Source organism: Oratosquilla oratoria, chromosome 17, assembly GCF_046742065.1.
Source record: "Oratosquilla oratoria isolate Oo_2021 chromosome 17, ASM4674206v1, whole genome shotgun sequence".
Lineage (NCBI taxonomy): Eukaryota > Metazoa > Arthropoda > Malacostraca > Stomatopoda > Squillidae > Oratosquilla > Oratosquilla oratoria.
Window position 1 is genome coordinate 13433830 of NC_134793.1, and position 14682 is coordinate 13448511.

General features: G+C 43.6%; 1 protein-coding gene across 1 annotated transcript in view; it reads left to right on the top strand.

Moving 5' to 3' along the window:
• Piezo (piezo type mechanosensitive ion channel component) overlaps nucleotides 1–14682 on the top strand; it is a 168269-nt gene that overhangs the window by 92543 nt on the left and 61044 nt on the right. The window contains exons 15-25 of the mRNA XM_076200470.1: nucleotides 1144–1314; nucleotides 2309–2430; nucleotides 3706–3812; nucleotides 4292–4434; nucleotides 5313–5489; nucleotides 5803–5917; nucleotides 6433–6825; nucleotides 7137–7232; nucleotides 7748–7910; nucleotides 9079–9264; nucleotides 9390–9565. Coding sequence (XP_076056585.1) covers nucleotides 1144–1314; nucleotides 2309–2430; nucleotides 3706–3812; nucleotides 4292–4434; nucleotides 5313–5489; nucleotides 5803–5917; nucleotides 6433–6825; nucleotides 7137–7232; nucleotides 7748–7910; nucleotides 9079–9264; nucleotides 9390–9565 — 1849 coding nt within the window. The remainder of the gene's footprint in view (nucleotides 1–1143; nucleotides 1315–2308; nucleotides 2431–3705; nucleotides 3813–4291; nucleotides 4435–5312; nucleotides 5490–5802; nucleotides 5918–6432; nucleotides 6826–7136; nucleotides 7233–7747; nucleotides 7911–9078; nucleotides 9265–9389; nucleotides 9566–14682) is intronic.

A 14682-nucleotide genomic window follows, 5' to 3' on the forward strand; every position in this document is an offset into this window, starting at 1 on the left:
TACCCAGTGAAGTTTGTAAAATTTCATTTTCTAATGGTAGAAAGCGTTTGCAATATTGGGAAAAAGTTGATAAAATTATACCTCTTAATATCTCCAATATGTGGGCTTACGTTATGTATCAGGTCCTGAATAATGGATAGTTTTATTTATCTGAGGAGCAAATCACTCACTAAAGGAAGACTAGAATCATGGTGTAAGGAAGGTTTGAATCATGCAGTAAAGGAAGGATCGAATGATGCACAAGAGGAATAATTGAGTCATACACTCAAAAAAAGATTCACTTGGTGAAGATCCCCTTCAGCCCATGATTCACACTGTAACTGAATAGATTCACCTGGCATTAGGTAGAAGAAATCCTATAAAGGTGCTACCTTGCTGGAGAGGTTAACCTCCAGTTTACCTTTAGTTATCATTTACATCCCACTATCCATTCAACTTCCATCATCAGGCACTCCTCAGTCTCAGTGGAGACACTCAGCATTAATTAGAGCCAGACCTATATCAGTGTGTAATATCTGGGTAAGGGTCATTAAAGGCCCCAGTTGTATGCTGGCCCCTTACATCTGATTCTCAATGACCTGCAACTTCGAAAACCTGTCACAGTAGGTTTCTGGTGCTTTGAAGTAACCTCCAGTTTGAGACCCTTCGGTCTAGGGTTTTCTGTCATCTGGTAAATCAGAGTCATCAAAGCCAGATTTATATGACATAATAATGATTGAAGAGGTTGCTTGGCTATTAACTCGGAACTTTCTGTCTGTAACTCAAAGGTCGATCCAACTCTGGGTGAAGACCTCTGATTCATTTGGCTCTTCAGACTAAGTCATTGAGTATCAGACCACTTCATTCAACTTGTGTTTGCACCACCCAACATCAGAGATAGTTGTTCTTATTTCCTATATCGAAATGCAGGGTATATTTACTTAACTGGACCTAGGTGATTGTATTCTCAATTAATGTAGTACTGTACAAGACGCCAGTGCAAAAAAGAAAAAAAAAAAAATTATCCTTATCCTGATGATTTTTTTTTCTTACTTATTATATGTCCTCTTTTAACAAGTTCACCTGTTTTGACTCACTATTTAGCCCCTTTCTCACGATGGTGATGATAGTGGTAATGCTTCCTTTCTTCTCCTGTTCCTGCAGTTATCATACAGCAAGTGGCGCAACTTCCTGTATGGTTTTTGGTTGACAGTGATCACATACCAGATGTTGGTACTGGTCCTGACATACACTTACCAGTTTGACAACTTCACCACGTACTGGGAGAAGTATATTGGCATCCCACAGCAACTTCAGTATGACATAGGTCTTGAGGTATGTCCCTGATATTTGCCATTAAAAATAGACATTAAATATGCAAAAATGAAGAAATTGGCAGGTTTTTTTTTATTAGAAGAAAGATGGATGTGTTACCTTTAAGGGAAACTAAACTGAAAGGGAAAGGTGAGTTGGACTTTTTAAGCGAGGGAGAGAAGGAGTGGCACTACTGAAGTCATGAGATAGGTAAGTGTGCGGTGGATTGGAGAGAAGAATCATGGAGGAGGACGTGGGTGAAGATGAGATTGGCATTTGGTATATGTATATATGAGTGGTAGGGTGGTGAGATAAACACCGAGAACCGTTGAAGTTTTAGTAACTGACGTTTCGCTCTTAACAGAGCTTCTTCAGAGTGTACAAACATAATCGGGAAATCAACAGTTATGTATCTTACATCATTCCGCGTTCCTTCCTTAACCCACCCCCTCCCTCCCTCTCGTACCCTTCAGCTCCTGTAAGATCATCCAGCTGAAGGGTACGAGAGGGAGGGAGGGGGTGGGTTAAGGAAGGAACGCGGAATGATGTAAGATATATAACTGTTGATTTCCCGATTATATTTGTACACTCTGAAGAAGCTCTGTTAAGAGCGAAACGTCAGTTAATAAAACTTCAACGGTTCTCGGTGTTTATCTCACCACCCTACCACTCATTTTGTCGTCCATTCCTCAATATGTATATATGTATGTATGTAATTTTTTCTCGATTGCATAAAATTGAAACTGTAATGATATTTTGTCTAGTATGAAGGATTGATGTATGTTTACATGTGTATGAATGGATGTATGTATTTACCTAGTTGTATCTCACGGGAAAGGGAGCTGTGCTTGTGGTGTCCTGTCTTTGTATCTTGCATTGTCTAGTTTGCTCTTAAATTTGTGTATATGTATATATTTATATGTGTGTGTATAAGTGTATAATGAGTGAACAAGTAATTGTAATAAAATAGTGTTCTTGCATTTTCTTAATGGATTACAAAACTTTTGGTTTGCAGGTGTATGACACTGGGAGACTGTTCATTAAGCTGATGACCCCCACATTCTTCGTCATTGTGACGATCATCCAAGTGCACTATTTCCATAAGGATTTTCTCGAACTCTCGGACATTGAACAAATGTAAGTAAGAGTTGTTGTTAAAACTTGTTTTTGAAGTACTAAGTTGCCATTCTAATGGTTTTGGAAATATAGGGCCCATTCACACTAACAGTTTGAACCATGAGGAAACCATGGCAGTACAGCATAGTCGAGGAAAAACCGCATGGTTCTATGTGGACGCCTCCATTGAGTTACATTGTAACTGAACTGCTATGGTTCAAACTGCTAGTGTGAACAGGGCCTCAGAACTTTACATCAGAAAGAAATATCACCAAAACACCAATGCAAGATTTTTAACAAGATCCTCCAGACTCAATATCTTCTAACATTTTTCTGACTTTTGGTCATCTGAAAGGAACTTTGATGATGCCTGTGGTGTTCCACTAGAGTCTAATTTGAACCTTTGTTTTCCAAGTTAACCTCATATGGTATATATCCCTCCCCCCAGCTTCCTTGATTCTGGTTTTCTTTCTGTTTCTTCTAAAACTGTCATTAATGGTCACTTCTCTTCTTCCATGTTTGCAAATTTTGGCACGACACAGTTCTCTGTCCTATTTTTTTTTTCTTTTTTCTTTTCATGTTTGTAAAGTATTTACTTGACCACACATCTTTCCCTATACACTCTCGTGAACAAAACATTAGCATACATTTTCCTTGTCTTTCTCTAGACATCATTCTCAATTTGAGCTCTATTATTCTAGAAGTATTGGTGGAGAGCACTTGACTTCAAATCACTAATCACTTGTGCCTGTCTGAAAGGGTTATCACACTGGGCGTCAGTAAAGAGTGAGCTTCCACAGGCTTCACCAGCGTTGACCGTTGAGAGTTCGTATGGGTAAAAACGACTTCGGTTACAATTTTTGTTTCCGAATTTCCAAATATCAAATTATTTTTCTGTCATATATTGCAAAGCTGAATGATGAACTAAGACATTGTAAACCTGTACAAATGTTAGAGATACTGTTGAAATATTTTTAGAGAAGTCCAGATTTCTGTAAGCGAAGTCATATTGTAGTTATTCAAATGGAGGTTGGAAGTAAGATGTGGGAGTAAAAATAGCCCAGTGTGATAACCCCTTGACTGAAGTTGTCTTCAAACAGGGACAGGCATTTGTGAAAGTTTTGGATAAATTATTGTGAATCCTTGCTAACACTGGAAAGCTTGGGAAAGCTTTGAGTTCATACCCGTGCAGGAGAAATGTGTCTATGTCTTGACAATATTTTGCGGAAGTCTGTCTTCCTAGTAAGTGGTCACATACGTCTTCCTCTTCTTTACTGGATACTGTCCGGTAAACAGTACAGAGCCGACAGAGTCCAAACCTGGCGCGACCAAGTCGGTGACCAAATCTCCGCAGTACCCGAAACCAAACCTTTTGGAGAGCTGCACTCTGAGTGACGTCAAAAGTGAGTACCATCCAACTTCTTTGACCTCGCACTGGATGCAAGGTGTTAATGCACGATTGGACATACCTCTTCAGATTGCATTTAATATACTTTTCTTTGGTAGCACTTCACGTTTCTGTCAAGCCACTAGACTACTAAATAAAGTATGTTGGAACTATGTTAAGTAGTTGGAACAGTGATATATCTCGGATATTCTGTCTTGGCACGCACCAGACGATTTGAGTCATTTGGGGAGAAAGGGAAAGGGAGCATTGCCCCATCTGACGGACTATGTCAGTTTTGTTGCAACAATGAAAATCTTGTTTGTCTATAGGGCAGACCCCAGATTGATCACGATGTTAACTGATCTTTCAAGACCCGGTTCAAACTTAGTCCACTTGTGAACCGAATAAAGTCATTTGGCGAAAGTCTATGTAATGTGTAATTATGGTGAGGAAGTGAAGTATCCTCAAGACGTTTCTCATTACTTCCCCTGACAGAGTTCGTTCTCCACTACATGCATAAGGTAACTGCCAAGATCTTGGCCACGTCCTCAGAGGCCAGCGAACTTGGGTGGCGCTTCCTCGAACTCCACCTCACCAAGATCGTTCTCGGCTCCGTCATGATGCTGGCCTGCTATGATGTAAGTATCTGAAGGATGTGTGCTTGTGTACATGCCCCCCCTCTCTACACACACAGTAACTCAACCGGCTGCCAGTAAGAACGAACTTAGTGATGTAGGCCACCGAGGATGGAGTTGTCATGAAGATAATATTTCCTGAAGGCAGCAAAGATAAAAGGAAAAGTGCCACTTATTATGGAAGGGCTAAAAATATATATTTTTTGACAAAAAATCTACGGTCTTCGGAAACCCAATTTCAAACAAACGAAAGAAAATCGGTCGTTCTTGTGGCAGCAGAGAGAACTTTCTGAAAAGTTGAGTTACCAGGTATTCTTTCTGTCATCGCTGACACCAAATCCCTAATCACAATGGCTACCAACATGAAACTAAGCGCTGGTTAAGATTTGTGTTAGAACTATTTGCAAAAACAGACAAATTGACGAGTACAGACATTTGCTTTTATTTATATAGAAGAATGATATCCACTAAAATGAAATGTGAATCCTTTTTAACTCCATTCTTCTACTCTTAAATCTTAACCACTTCTGACTCTACGTCAATACAGTATGCAATATTAAGTTTTACAAAGGATTACAAAGGCAGAGCATGCCGACAGGAGACCTTTTGGTCCATAACTAGGTCGGATGCAAAAAAATAAAATAAGATAAAGTAATGATAAATAAACAAATAAATAAAAATTATAATAACATGAATAATAATAAGTAAGATAAATAAATGCATAGGTATAGTTAATAAACAAACAGGTAAATAGTAAATAATGAATTGACAGATAACTGATAATAAATGAAAATCAAACAATAATAAACAAACAGACAAATAATAACAAAGTCCACAAGGATAGAAACGCTGGTTATTAAGAATATTGTTGTGTTCCCCAGGTGTGCGCTCTCCACTTCATCTTTGCCCTCCTGGCGACGATCGCGGTCATGTGCAACGAGCGAGTGCAGACGCGGATCTGCCAGGCCTGTGTCGTCATTGCGTCCGTGCTCCTGATCGCTCGAATGATCTACCAGATCGGCTACATCGACCAGGAGGGATGGGCTCCCAATTGCACGGTGAGTGTTCTGTAGACAACCCTGGAACAACATGTTGACATATGAAATATAGATGACTGAGGGTAAGCAAGCCTAGGACGATGTATTGATGTAAGAGAAATGTCTGGGGAAAGACAACACTAGAGTAATATGTTGAAATATGGAATGCAGATAATTGGGAACAGACAACCTAAGATCAATATATTGAAGTATGGAAGGCAGACGAACTTGTGTTTGCGTGTGTACACGTATGTGGCTCTCTATTGCTCCCTTTATCTTGTATGTTTCGAACCTCGTGGTGTGCCCATAACGCATCCTCCTCGCCTCCCCACAGGAGTACACCAGCGAGATCCTGAAGCAGACGAAGAACAACATGACGGGCAACAACGCCGTCTGGCTGGGCTTCTCGAAGACTTCCGATCTCCCGAAGTACCTCAAAGGATATATCGGTCAGTTTATTTTTTCTTTTTATTCTCTTATTCTTTTATTTTGTTTTATCTAATTTATTTAGTTATTTACTTATTTATCTATTCATTTGATTATTTATTTTATTTTTCTATTGAAGATGGGAAGAGGAAAGAAGGGAGTTTTAATCTGAGTTTATTCTTGACTATAATGAGCTCTTTCATGGCGTTTAAGCGATTTCCCCTCCACTCTACACTCACCGTGTCAGAGTTTGGATCATTTATAGGCCAGGCGTGTCTGGGGAAAATGTTCCCGGCCTTCCGCTCTGCCTCTACCCTTGTCTTAGAAGTTGCCAACTGCTATTGGAGGACCTATATGAAAAATAAAAAAGAGAGAGAGAGAGAAAGGGGGGGAGACGGAGAGAGAGAGGTTGGGAGGGAGAGGGAGTGAGAGAGAAGGAGAGAGGGAGAGAGACAGAGGGAGAGATATATAGACAGAGAAAGAGAGAGACGGCGTTTCAAGAGCACCCCTTCTCATCCTTTCCCGGGACCTCTCACAGGGATCATCGTGGTCATCACGGTGCAGGCCGTGGTGGGGATCCGCCAGCAGTACCACCGGAAGGTCCTGGGTCTGCCTCCGCCGGCGCCGGGGATCCTCTTCCCGAACGTGACCCGCGCGGTGGCTGACGACGGGCTCTCCGAGTGCGCCAAGTTCCTCCTCAACTACGGGTTCTACAAGTTCGGCGTCGAGATCTGCCTCATCAGCCTGGTGGGGGTCATCGGGACGCGCCTCGACGTCTACTCGCTCTTCTACGCCGCCTGGCTCTGCTACTTCTACAACCGCAAGCGGAAGGACATCGCCAAGGTCTGGTGGCCCTTTTCCGTCACCATATCCGTTCTCATACCGCTCCAGTACCTCATGTGTATCGGGATGCCCTCGGGACTTTGCTTAGGTAGGTTGCTTATTATGTGTGTGTATGTAGGCGTGTGGGCGTGTGTGTGTGTGTGTATGTAATTGTGTGGACGTGTGTATGTAGGTGTGTGTGTGAGCGTGCGCGCGCGTGTGTGTGTGCGCGTTGGCATATGGGCATATCTGTGTGAGTGTATGTGTGTGGTGTGTGTGTGTGTGGTGTGTGTATCTTTTTATATATATATATATATATATATATATATATACATACATATATGAGAGAGATAGAGAGACGAATCTCTCCGTTTGACCATTTTCTATATCTGTTTGCTTTCCTCCCGACGGCGACCCCAGACTACCCCTGGGTGGACACAATGATGGAGGGCGAGCTTCGTGAGTGGCTCTTCTTCCCCGACTTCGTCAAGCCGCCAGAGAGCTACAAGATCGTGAGTAAGTATCGTACTCGAAGTCCATGTCCAGGAACGTATGGTCGCTGTAGGGGATTTCTAAAGACGTCTTTGAAATATCGAATGTGGGAAGAAAGGGAGTGTTTTAGGGACGTCTCTGTGACGTCGGTTTTCTCCATGAGAGAAGTGACGTCATAGTATGAGAGATATAGTGACGTCATCTTTTTTATTGCCTGTAACGTCATGGTGTGACTATATGTTGTGACGTCATATATAGTGACGTAATAGCTTTCATATTGTGACGTCATAGCTTTCATATTGTGACGTCATATATAGTGAATTAATAGCTTTCATATTGTGACGTCATGGTATGACTAGTGTGACGTCATAAAATATGACGTCATACATGATGTCCTATATAATCGCGTCATAATGACGTGACAAATTCTGTACGGTAGAGTTCGGTAGGTCCATCCTTGCTTATTGTTGTGTTTGAGTACTCCGCCACGATCAGTTCGGAATCGATCTCGGATTCTGAGAGCTTCAGGTCCTCCACAGCCGACTTCTGCCTGTTGGTGTTCGCCGTGTGTCAGCAGCGGGTCTTCGAACTGGAGTTCGCGGACTGCGCGGACCAGTACGAGGGAGGGAGCAACAACGAGATCGCCTACGAAGACCCCTCGACCCTCGTCAACCCCATCCCCGACTTCGTCACCTACACAAAGTAAGGAAGGATGCGGAAGGCGAGGAGAGGCAAGGGTGAGGGAATGGAAGGGTAGGGGAAAAGTAAAAGAGGGAAGGGTAAGGGAACGGAGGGGAGAGGAGGAAAGGGTAGGGGAAGGGGAGGAGAGGGGAGGGTAAAGTAAAGGATGGGAGATGAGGGAAGGAAAGGGAAAGGGAAGGGATGAAGGGAGGGTAAGGGAACGGAGGGGAGAGGGAAGGAAGGGATAGGGGAAGAGGAGGAGAGGGGAGGATAAGGGAATAGAAGGGAGAGGAGTTAAGGGGAGGGGAAAGTAAGGGGTAGGGGGAAAGGGAGGAGAGGGGAGGGGAGAGGAAAGGAAGGGGAAGGGGAGGAGAGTGGATGTTAAGGTAATGGAGGGGAGAGAAGGGAATGAAGGGAAAGGAAAGGTAAGGGGTAGGGGAAAGGGAGGAGAAGGGAGGGTAAGGGAATGGAGGGGAGAGGAGGGAAGGAAAGGTGAGGGGAAGGAAGGGTAGAGGAAGGAGAGGAGAAGGGGATGGAAGAGAGAGAAAGGAAGGAGAGGGATGAAAAGGGAAGGGGAAGGAAGGGTAAGGGAATGGAGGGGAGAGGGAAGGAAGGAGTAGAGGAAGGGAAGGAGAAGGGGGGGAGGGGAAAGGGGTAGGAAGAGAAAGGGGAGAGGAGGATAGGGTAGGTTAGGAAAAGGAGACGGGAAAGTGGAGGTGAAAGAGGTAAAGGGAAGGGAAGAGGAAATTGAAGGGTTGATGCCACTACCATCACCTCCACTACCATTACCACCACCATCACCTCCAATACCATTACCACCACCATCACCTCCACTACCATTACCACTACCATCAACTCCACTACCATTACCACCACCATCACCTCCACTACCATTACCACCACCATCAACTCCACTACCATTACTACCACCATCACCTCCACTACCATTACCACCACCAACTCCACTACCATTACCACCATCATCACCACCATCATCACCACCATCATCACCACCACCACCACCACCACTGCCACCACTACCATCACTGTTACTACTTACAAATACTTCTTACAACTATCAAGAATTACCTGAAAATGATCAAGATGGTGTATTATTTACTTTTACCTTCCATATCATGAACTACCTAAACATAATCATGATAGTGATTTCATTCACCATCTCTTTCAGGAACCACCTGGACATGGTGAAGGTGGTGGTGTTCTTCACCTTCTACTGGATCACGCTGGCCGTCATGTTCCTCTCAGGAACCAACCGCGTCACGCTCTTCGCCCTCGGCTACGTCGTCGGCGCCTTCGTCTTCCTCTGGCACGGCAATGAGTTTTACCTGCAGCCACTTCCCACCATCCTCCGGCTGTAAGTGTTCCTCCTTCGAGCTCTCCAGGGCATTACGATGTGGTCGGGTATTGGACAACGAAGTGAGGAACAAACACGACGTTGACTGCTTAAAACATGTCTGACATCCACGTCTCATCTTCCAGGTGGAACTATCTGCTGGGTTACAATGTGAGCGTCATTTTCATTAAGACGTTCCTGCAGATGCTGGGTTGTGTGTTCCTGAAGCCCCTGGCTCTCAACGTCTGCTGGCTCGTGCAGCTCCTGGGTGTGGCCTGCGTCAAGAAGTTTGGCGACAAATCCGACGACTTGCTAGCAGAAGGTGAGTAGGCGACGAGTGGGGGCGAGGAACGGGGGGAAGGAGGAGGGCTGGGGGGGTGACCGTTTAAGAACAAATGTATAAGAAGAGGAAGTGAGGAGGGAAGTTGGGGAAACTGACGAAGGTTAGGAAGAGAGAGGATAAATAGAAGGAAAAGAAGACGGGGAGATAAAGAGGGCAGCAGAATTGGAAACAGATATAGAAAATTAAAAAAAAAGGAAGGGAGAGAGGAAAATTAGTATAGTGACAGTGGTAAGAAAGAATGAATGACCTTGGTAGGCTTTGAGAGCCTATGGGAATCTGTGAGACTTCGGGAGACTTCGGGGAGTGGAGGAAGGGACGAGCATAAGTACTGTACAGCGAGTTCGATCGACCTAGCACATCGGGGAGAATGTTTGCGGGTTGAAAGTTAGGGAGTATGGTTTCTGGGTGTCCTTTGCCAATTGGGACGTTCTTTGGGAGGCCAGGCTTTGCTGGAATGCGTTCCTAGACTTCAGAAGTGCTTCCTTGTGCAAACGTTTTAGGACGAATGCACTTTTTTTTTTTTTTTTTTTTGTGGTGCCCTAGATAGGCAGACTGCTTGAATCATGGCCAGAGTTTTAAAAAGGGAAGGAAGATAATTTCCTTTCCTGCCATCATCTAATACATCTACTTTCATTATTGTTTTTTATATGTATCATTGATTGTGATTCGTCCCTAATCTTGTTTTCATGTTATATTCCAGAATCTATATTAACAAGGTATTGATTTGCTACCATTTTCCATCTCTCCATTTTTTCTCTCTCCCTTCGTCTTTTCACTCTTTTTTCCTACCTCTTCTCTCCAACCCCTCTCCTTGTACCTCTTTTCCTTGTTTCCTCGCCCCTCGCCCCTCTTCCTTCCTTAACCTATCGCGTTCTGTCTTCTTTTTTCTTATCTCTCACCTCTTCCTTTTCTCTCTCTCTCTCTCTCTCTCTCTCTCTCTCTCTCTCTCTCTCTCTCTCTCTCTCTCTCTCTCTCTCTCTCTCTCTCTCTCTCTCTCTCTCTCTCTCTCTCTCTCTCTCTCTCTCTCTCTCTCTCTCTCTCTCTCTCTCTCTCTCTCTCTCTCTCTCTCCTTTTCATTTATTCCTGTTACTCTTCTGTTTTGCTTTTCTTAATTTTACTCTTTACCATTTTCTGGCCATCTTTATGCCACCCTCCTTCCCCTCAGATCCACTGTTCTGCTGCTTCAGTTACTGTTTCTCAAACTTTGTCAACTATTGTATTTGCCGGCATATAAGCTGCATCCTCCCATAAGATGCACTTCCTATTTTAACAACAATATTTTGTGGGGAAAAATAATACGCTTCTTCATACATTTATTGAAAGATACTTTAAAGTGGCTTTCTAGGAAAAATATATGAATTGATGTATACGTAATATGCCCACATTAGACGCAGAGAATTTTTGATACATTTATAGATAAAAACAAAACAAAAACAAAAACACGTTTTATACGCTGGTAAATACGGTAATAAAAATTCTCTTCTTTGCAGTTAGGTGATGTTTACAAATTTTTTCCATTCATTTGAAAATACCTCCGATACCTGTAAATGTACTCACATGTCTTTCCCCTTGACCCCCCTTCCTGCGTGCAGGGGGCCAGTTCTTGGGACATCCACACAGGGATGGCGAGGGAGGTAGGACTTGCATGGGCCTTTAATCCCCCCAGGGCACCTTGGTTGATGATGAGGTTCATAATGATGATGAATGGCGATGATGTTGCCTGCAGCCTCTCACGTTTTTGTTTTCCCTCACCTCTCTCTCATTCTTTCTCTCTACTTCTCTCTCTCTCTACCTCTCTCTCTCTCTCTCTCTCTCTCTCTCTCTCTCTCTCTCTCTCTCTCTCTCTCTCTCTCTCTCTCTATGTATCAATATTTCTGTCTTTCTGTCCTTGTATAGAATATTGATTGCATAAGTTTTATGTAGTCAGTATTTTAGGGATTTCAGTGATATCCCTATGGACCAGAGTCACACAGCCTTCTATCTTAATTGGGGACCAATCACCCTCCTTCAGTCTCCTTGATCACAACCTCCATGACTTCACCTCTTTGGAGCAGTTGTGTCCCCTAAGTATAGAAGCGCTGGTTATTGTTGACACTATACTCAAACACTTGTCTCTATTTCCCTATTTTTCTACTTGTATCTCTCTCGTCTTTCTCATTCTTTCCTCCTGTCTCTGCATCATCGCTTTCTGTCTTCCTGTATCTCTTGTTTAATCTACATTCACTCTTTTTGTGCATTTTCTAAACACCTCCCACTGAAATGCTTAAATGATATGCTGGTTTTGCCACGGACACCACCAAGAAAATGGTTAAAAGTAGAGTTGACCATGACCCATTATAATGCTTGGAATGTAAGTTTCACACGAACACAAATTCTCCAGTGATGGAGTCCAATGTTTGGTACAGATTATATGTGTGCACGAAATTTGATTTATAAACTTTAAATCAACACAAGAAATAAGCCACTTTCTCCCCTTGTTCCCTCTGCGTTGCATGTTGTCATTGGTGAGCAGTAAAGTAGAGGACTGTGATTGGCTGACCATCCTGCCCACATTAACCGTTCACTAAATGTAGGCATCTGGAATTACAAGGGAGTTACAGTAAGATCTCGATTTTAGTGGAATTTAGTTTAGTGGTTCACCACTTATCGATGAATACCAATTGCACCACATTGTCTTTATCTTAACGGCATTATTTACAATTTTAGTGGCCTTCCTTAGTCCAAATTAGATCGGTTTGGTAAGAAATTACCTCTGCTGAACAAAATATGTCTATGAGAACCAACACATCAATAAGTTTCGTGTTTTTTTAAATGGGAACTTATAGTAAAGGTAAAGGTAAAGGAGGCAAAGAGGAGAGCAGATGTGAAATGGGGTAGGAGTATGACAGAAAATTTTGAAAGTAATAAAAAGATGTTTTGGAAAGAAATTAAGAGAGGAAGAGGAGGCGAATCAAGTAGGGAAGAAAAGGTAAAAGGTACAGATGGAGAGATGATAATGGAAGAGATGGCAGTGAGGGGAAGATGGGCAGAATATGTTAGGGAGTTGCTGAATGTGAAGGAAGATAGGGAAGGAAAGATAGCTGCAGTGGGAAATGCGAAGAAAATGAGAGTGATGAGTGAGGAAAATGGAGGAGAAATAAGGAAGGATGAGGTGAAGGCAGTTGTAAAGATGATGAAAGCAGGTAAGGCACCTGGTCTGGATGGATGTCATGCAGAATGTCTGAAAAAGGGAGGTGCAGTGATGGTGGACTGGTTGGTGAGGTTATTTAATGTTTGCTGGAGAGAGGGTAGAGTACCGGAGGACTGGAGCAGTGCCTGTATAGTTCCTCTTTACAAGGGAAAAGGGGACAAGTGTGAATGTAGTAATTTCAGAGGGATTAGCCTGTTGAGTGTAGTAGGGAAGGCTTATGGGAGGATCTTAATTGAGAGGATTAGGAGAGGAACAGAAGGAGTAATTGGTGAGGAACAGTGTGGATTTAGGACGGGTAGAGGTTGTGTAGATCAGATCTTTGTGGTAAGACAGATATGTGAGAAAGCTATAGGAAAGGGGAAGGATGTTTTTTGGGCTTTTATGGATCTGGAAAAAGCTTATGATAGGGTAGACAGAAAGGCACTGTGGGAGGTTATGCAGATTTATGGGATAGGAGGAAAGCTTTTGGGAGCTGTCAAGAGTTTTTATGAGAGTAGTAGAGCATGTGTTAGGATTAGAAATGGAGAGAGTGAGTGGTTTGAAGTAAAGGTGGGACTTCATCAAGGATGCGTTATGTCGCCCTGGCTGTTCAACTTATACATGGATGGAGTGGTGCGAGAGGTGAATGCTAGGGTAGTGAGTCAGGGATTGGAGATGGTTAAAGAAAATGGAGAAAAGTGGGAGGTGAGCCAGCTGTTGTTTGCGGACGACACTGCGCTTGTGGCAGGGTCAGAGGAGGGATTGAGGAAGCTGGTGGCAGAGTTTGGGAGAGTATGTGATAGAAGAAAGCTAAAGATAAATGTGGGTAAAAGTAAGGTGATGAGATGTACAAGGGGTGAAAGTGGCAGTAGACTGGAAGTGAACATTAAGGGAGAGCGACTGGAGGAAGTGGATAGTTTTAGATACTTGGGTGCAAGTGTAGCAGGAAAAGGTGGAGTGAAGGTGGAGGTAGAATGTAGATTGAGAGAAGCGAGTAAATGCCTTGGTGGTTTAAAGAGTGTAATGAGGAATAGACATTTGGGAATGGATGCGAAGAGGAGACTGTATGAAGGAGTGATTGTGCCAACAGCACTGTATGGGGCAGAAACGTGGAACATAAGAGAAGAAGAGAGAAGGAGTTTGAATGTGTTTGAGATGAGGTGTCTGAGAAGTATGGTGGGGGTTACTAGGCTGGATAGAGTGAGAAATGAGGAGGTGAGGAGGAGAACAGGGGTAAAAAAAGGATTTGGGAGATAGGGTTGATGAAAGAATATTAGGATGGTTTGGACACATGGAAAGAATGAGTGAAGAAAGACTAGTAAAAGAGGTATGGAAGGCAGATGTGGAGGGAGTGAACATGAGGGGACGTCCTAGGATGAGGTGGATGGATGGGGTGAAGGGGGCTTTGGGGAAGAGGGGAATGTCTGTTGAGGAAGGAAGGGAGAGGACGGAAGACAGAGGTGAGTGGAGAATGGTTGTATATGGATGATGATGTGACTGCATGAGGAGGAATGGGCAGGGGGGTGGGGGGTGGGGTAGTATGTGTGAGTAAATTTTGACGCAGCCCGAAGGGATTTCTCCCCGTCCTCGCCTTATATGCAAAGGGGGACGGAGAGGGGGGGTCGCCGATTAAATGAAGCGACCTTGCTGTGGATGTGCTGTGTCTTGCGACACTGCTTTTGACCCAGGGCGGTGGGCAGGGTGCAGGGATGACCCGTCATCCAGGAGGTGCTCAGATGAGAGGAAGGGTGGGAGGGGTGTGGAGTGTATGCAGGGATGAAATGGGTGGGAGTGTTTTTATGCCTTTCCCTTTTTGGCTACCTCCCTTGGAAGGGGGAAAAAGCCTTGGTATATGTATGTATGTATGTATAGTTTATTAGATCTCCTCGTGTAATGAAAGGAAAGAATGAGAGAAAAAAATGGTACA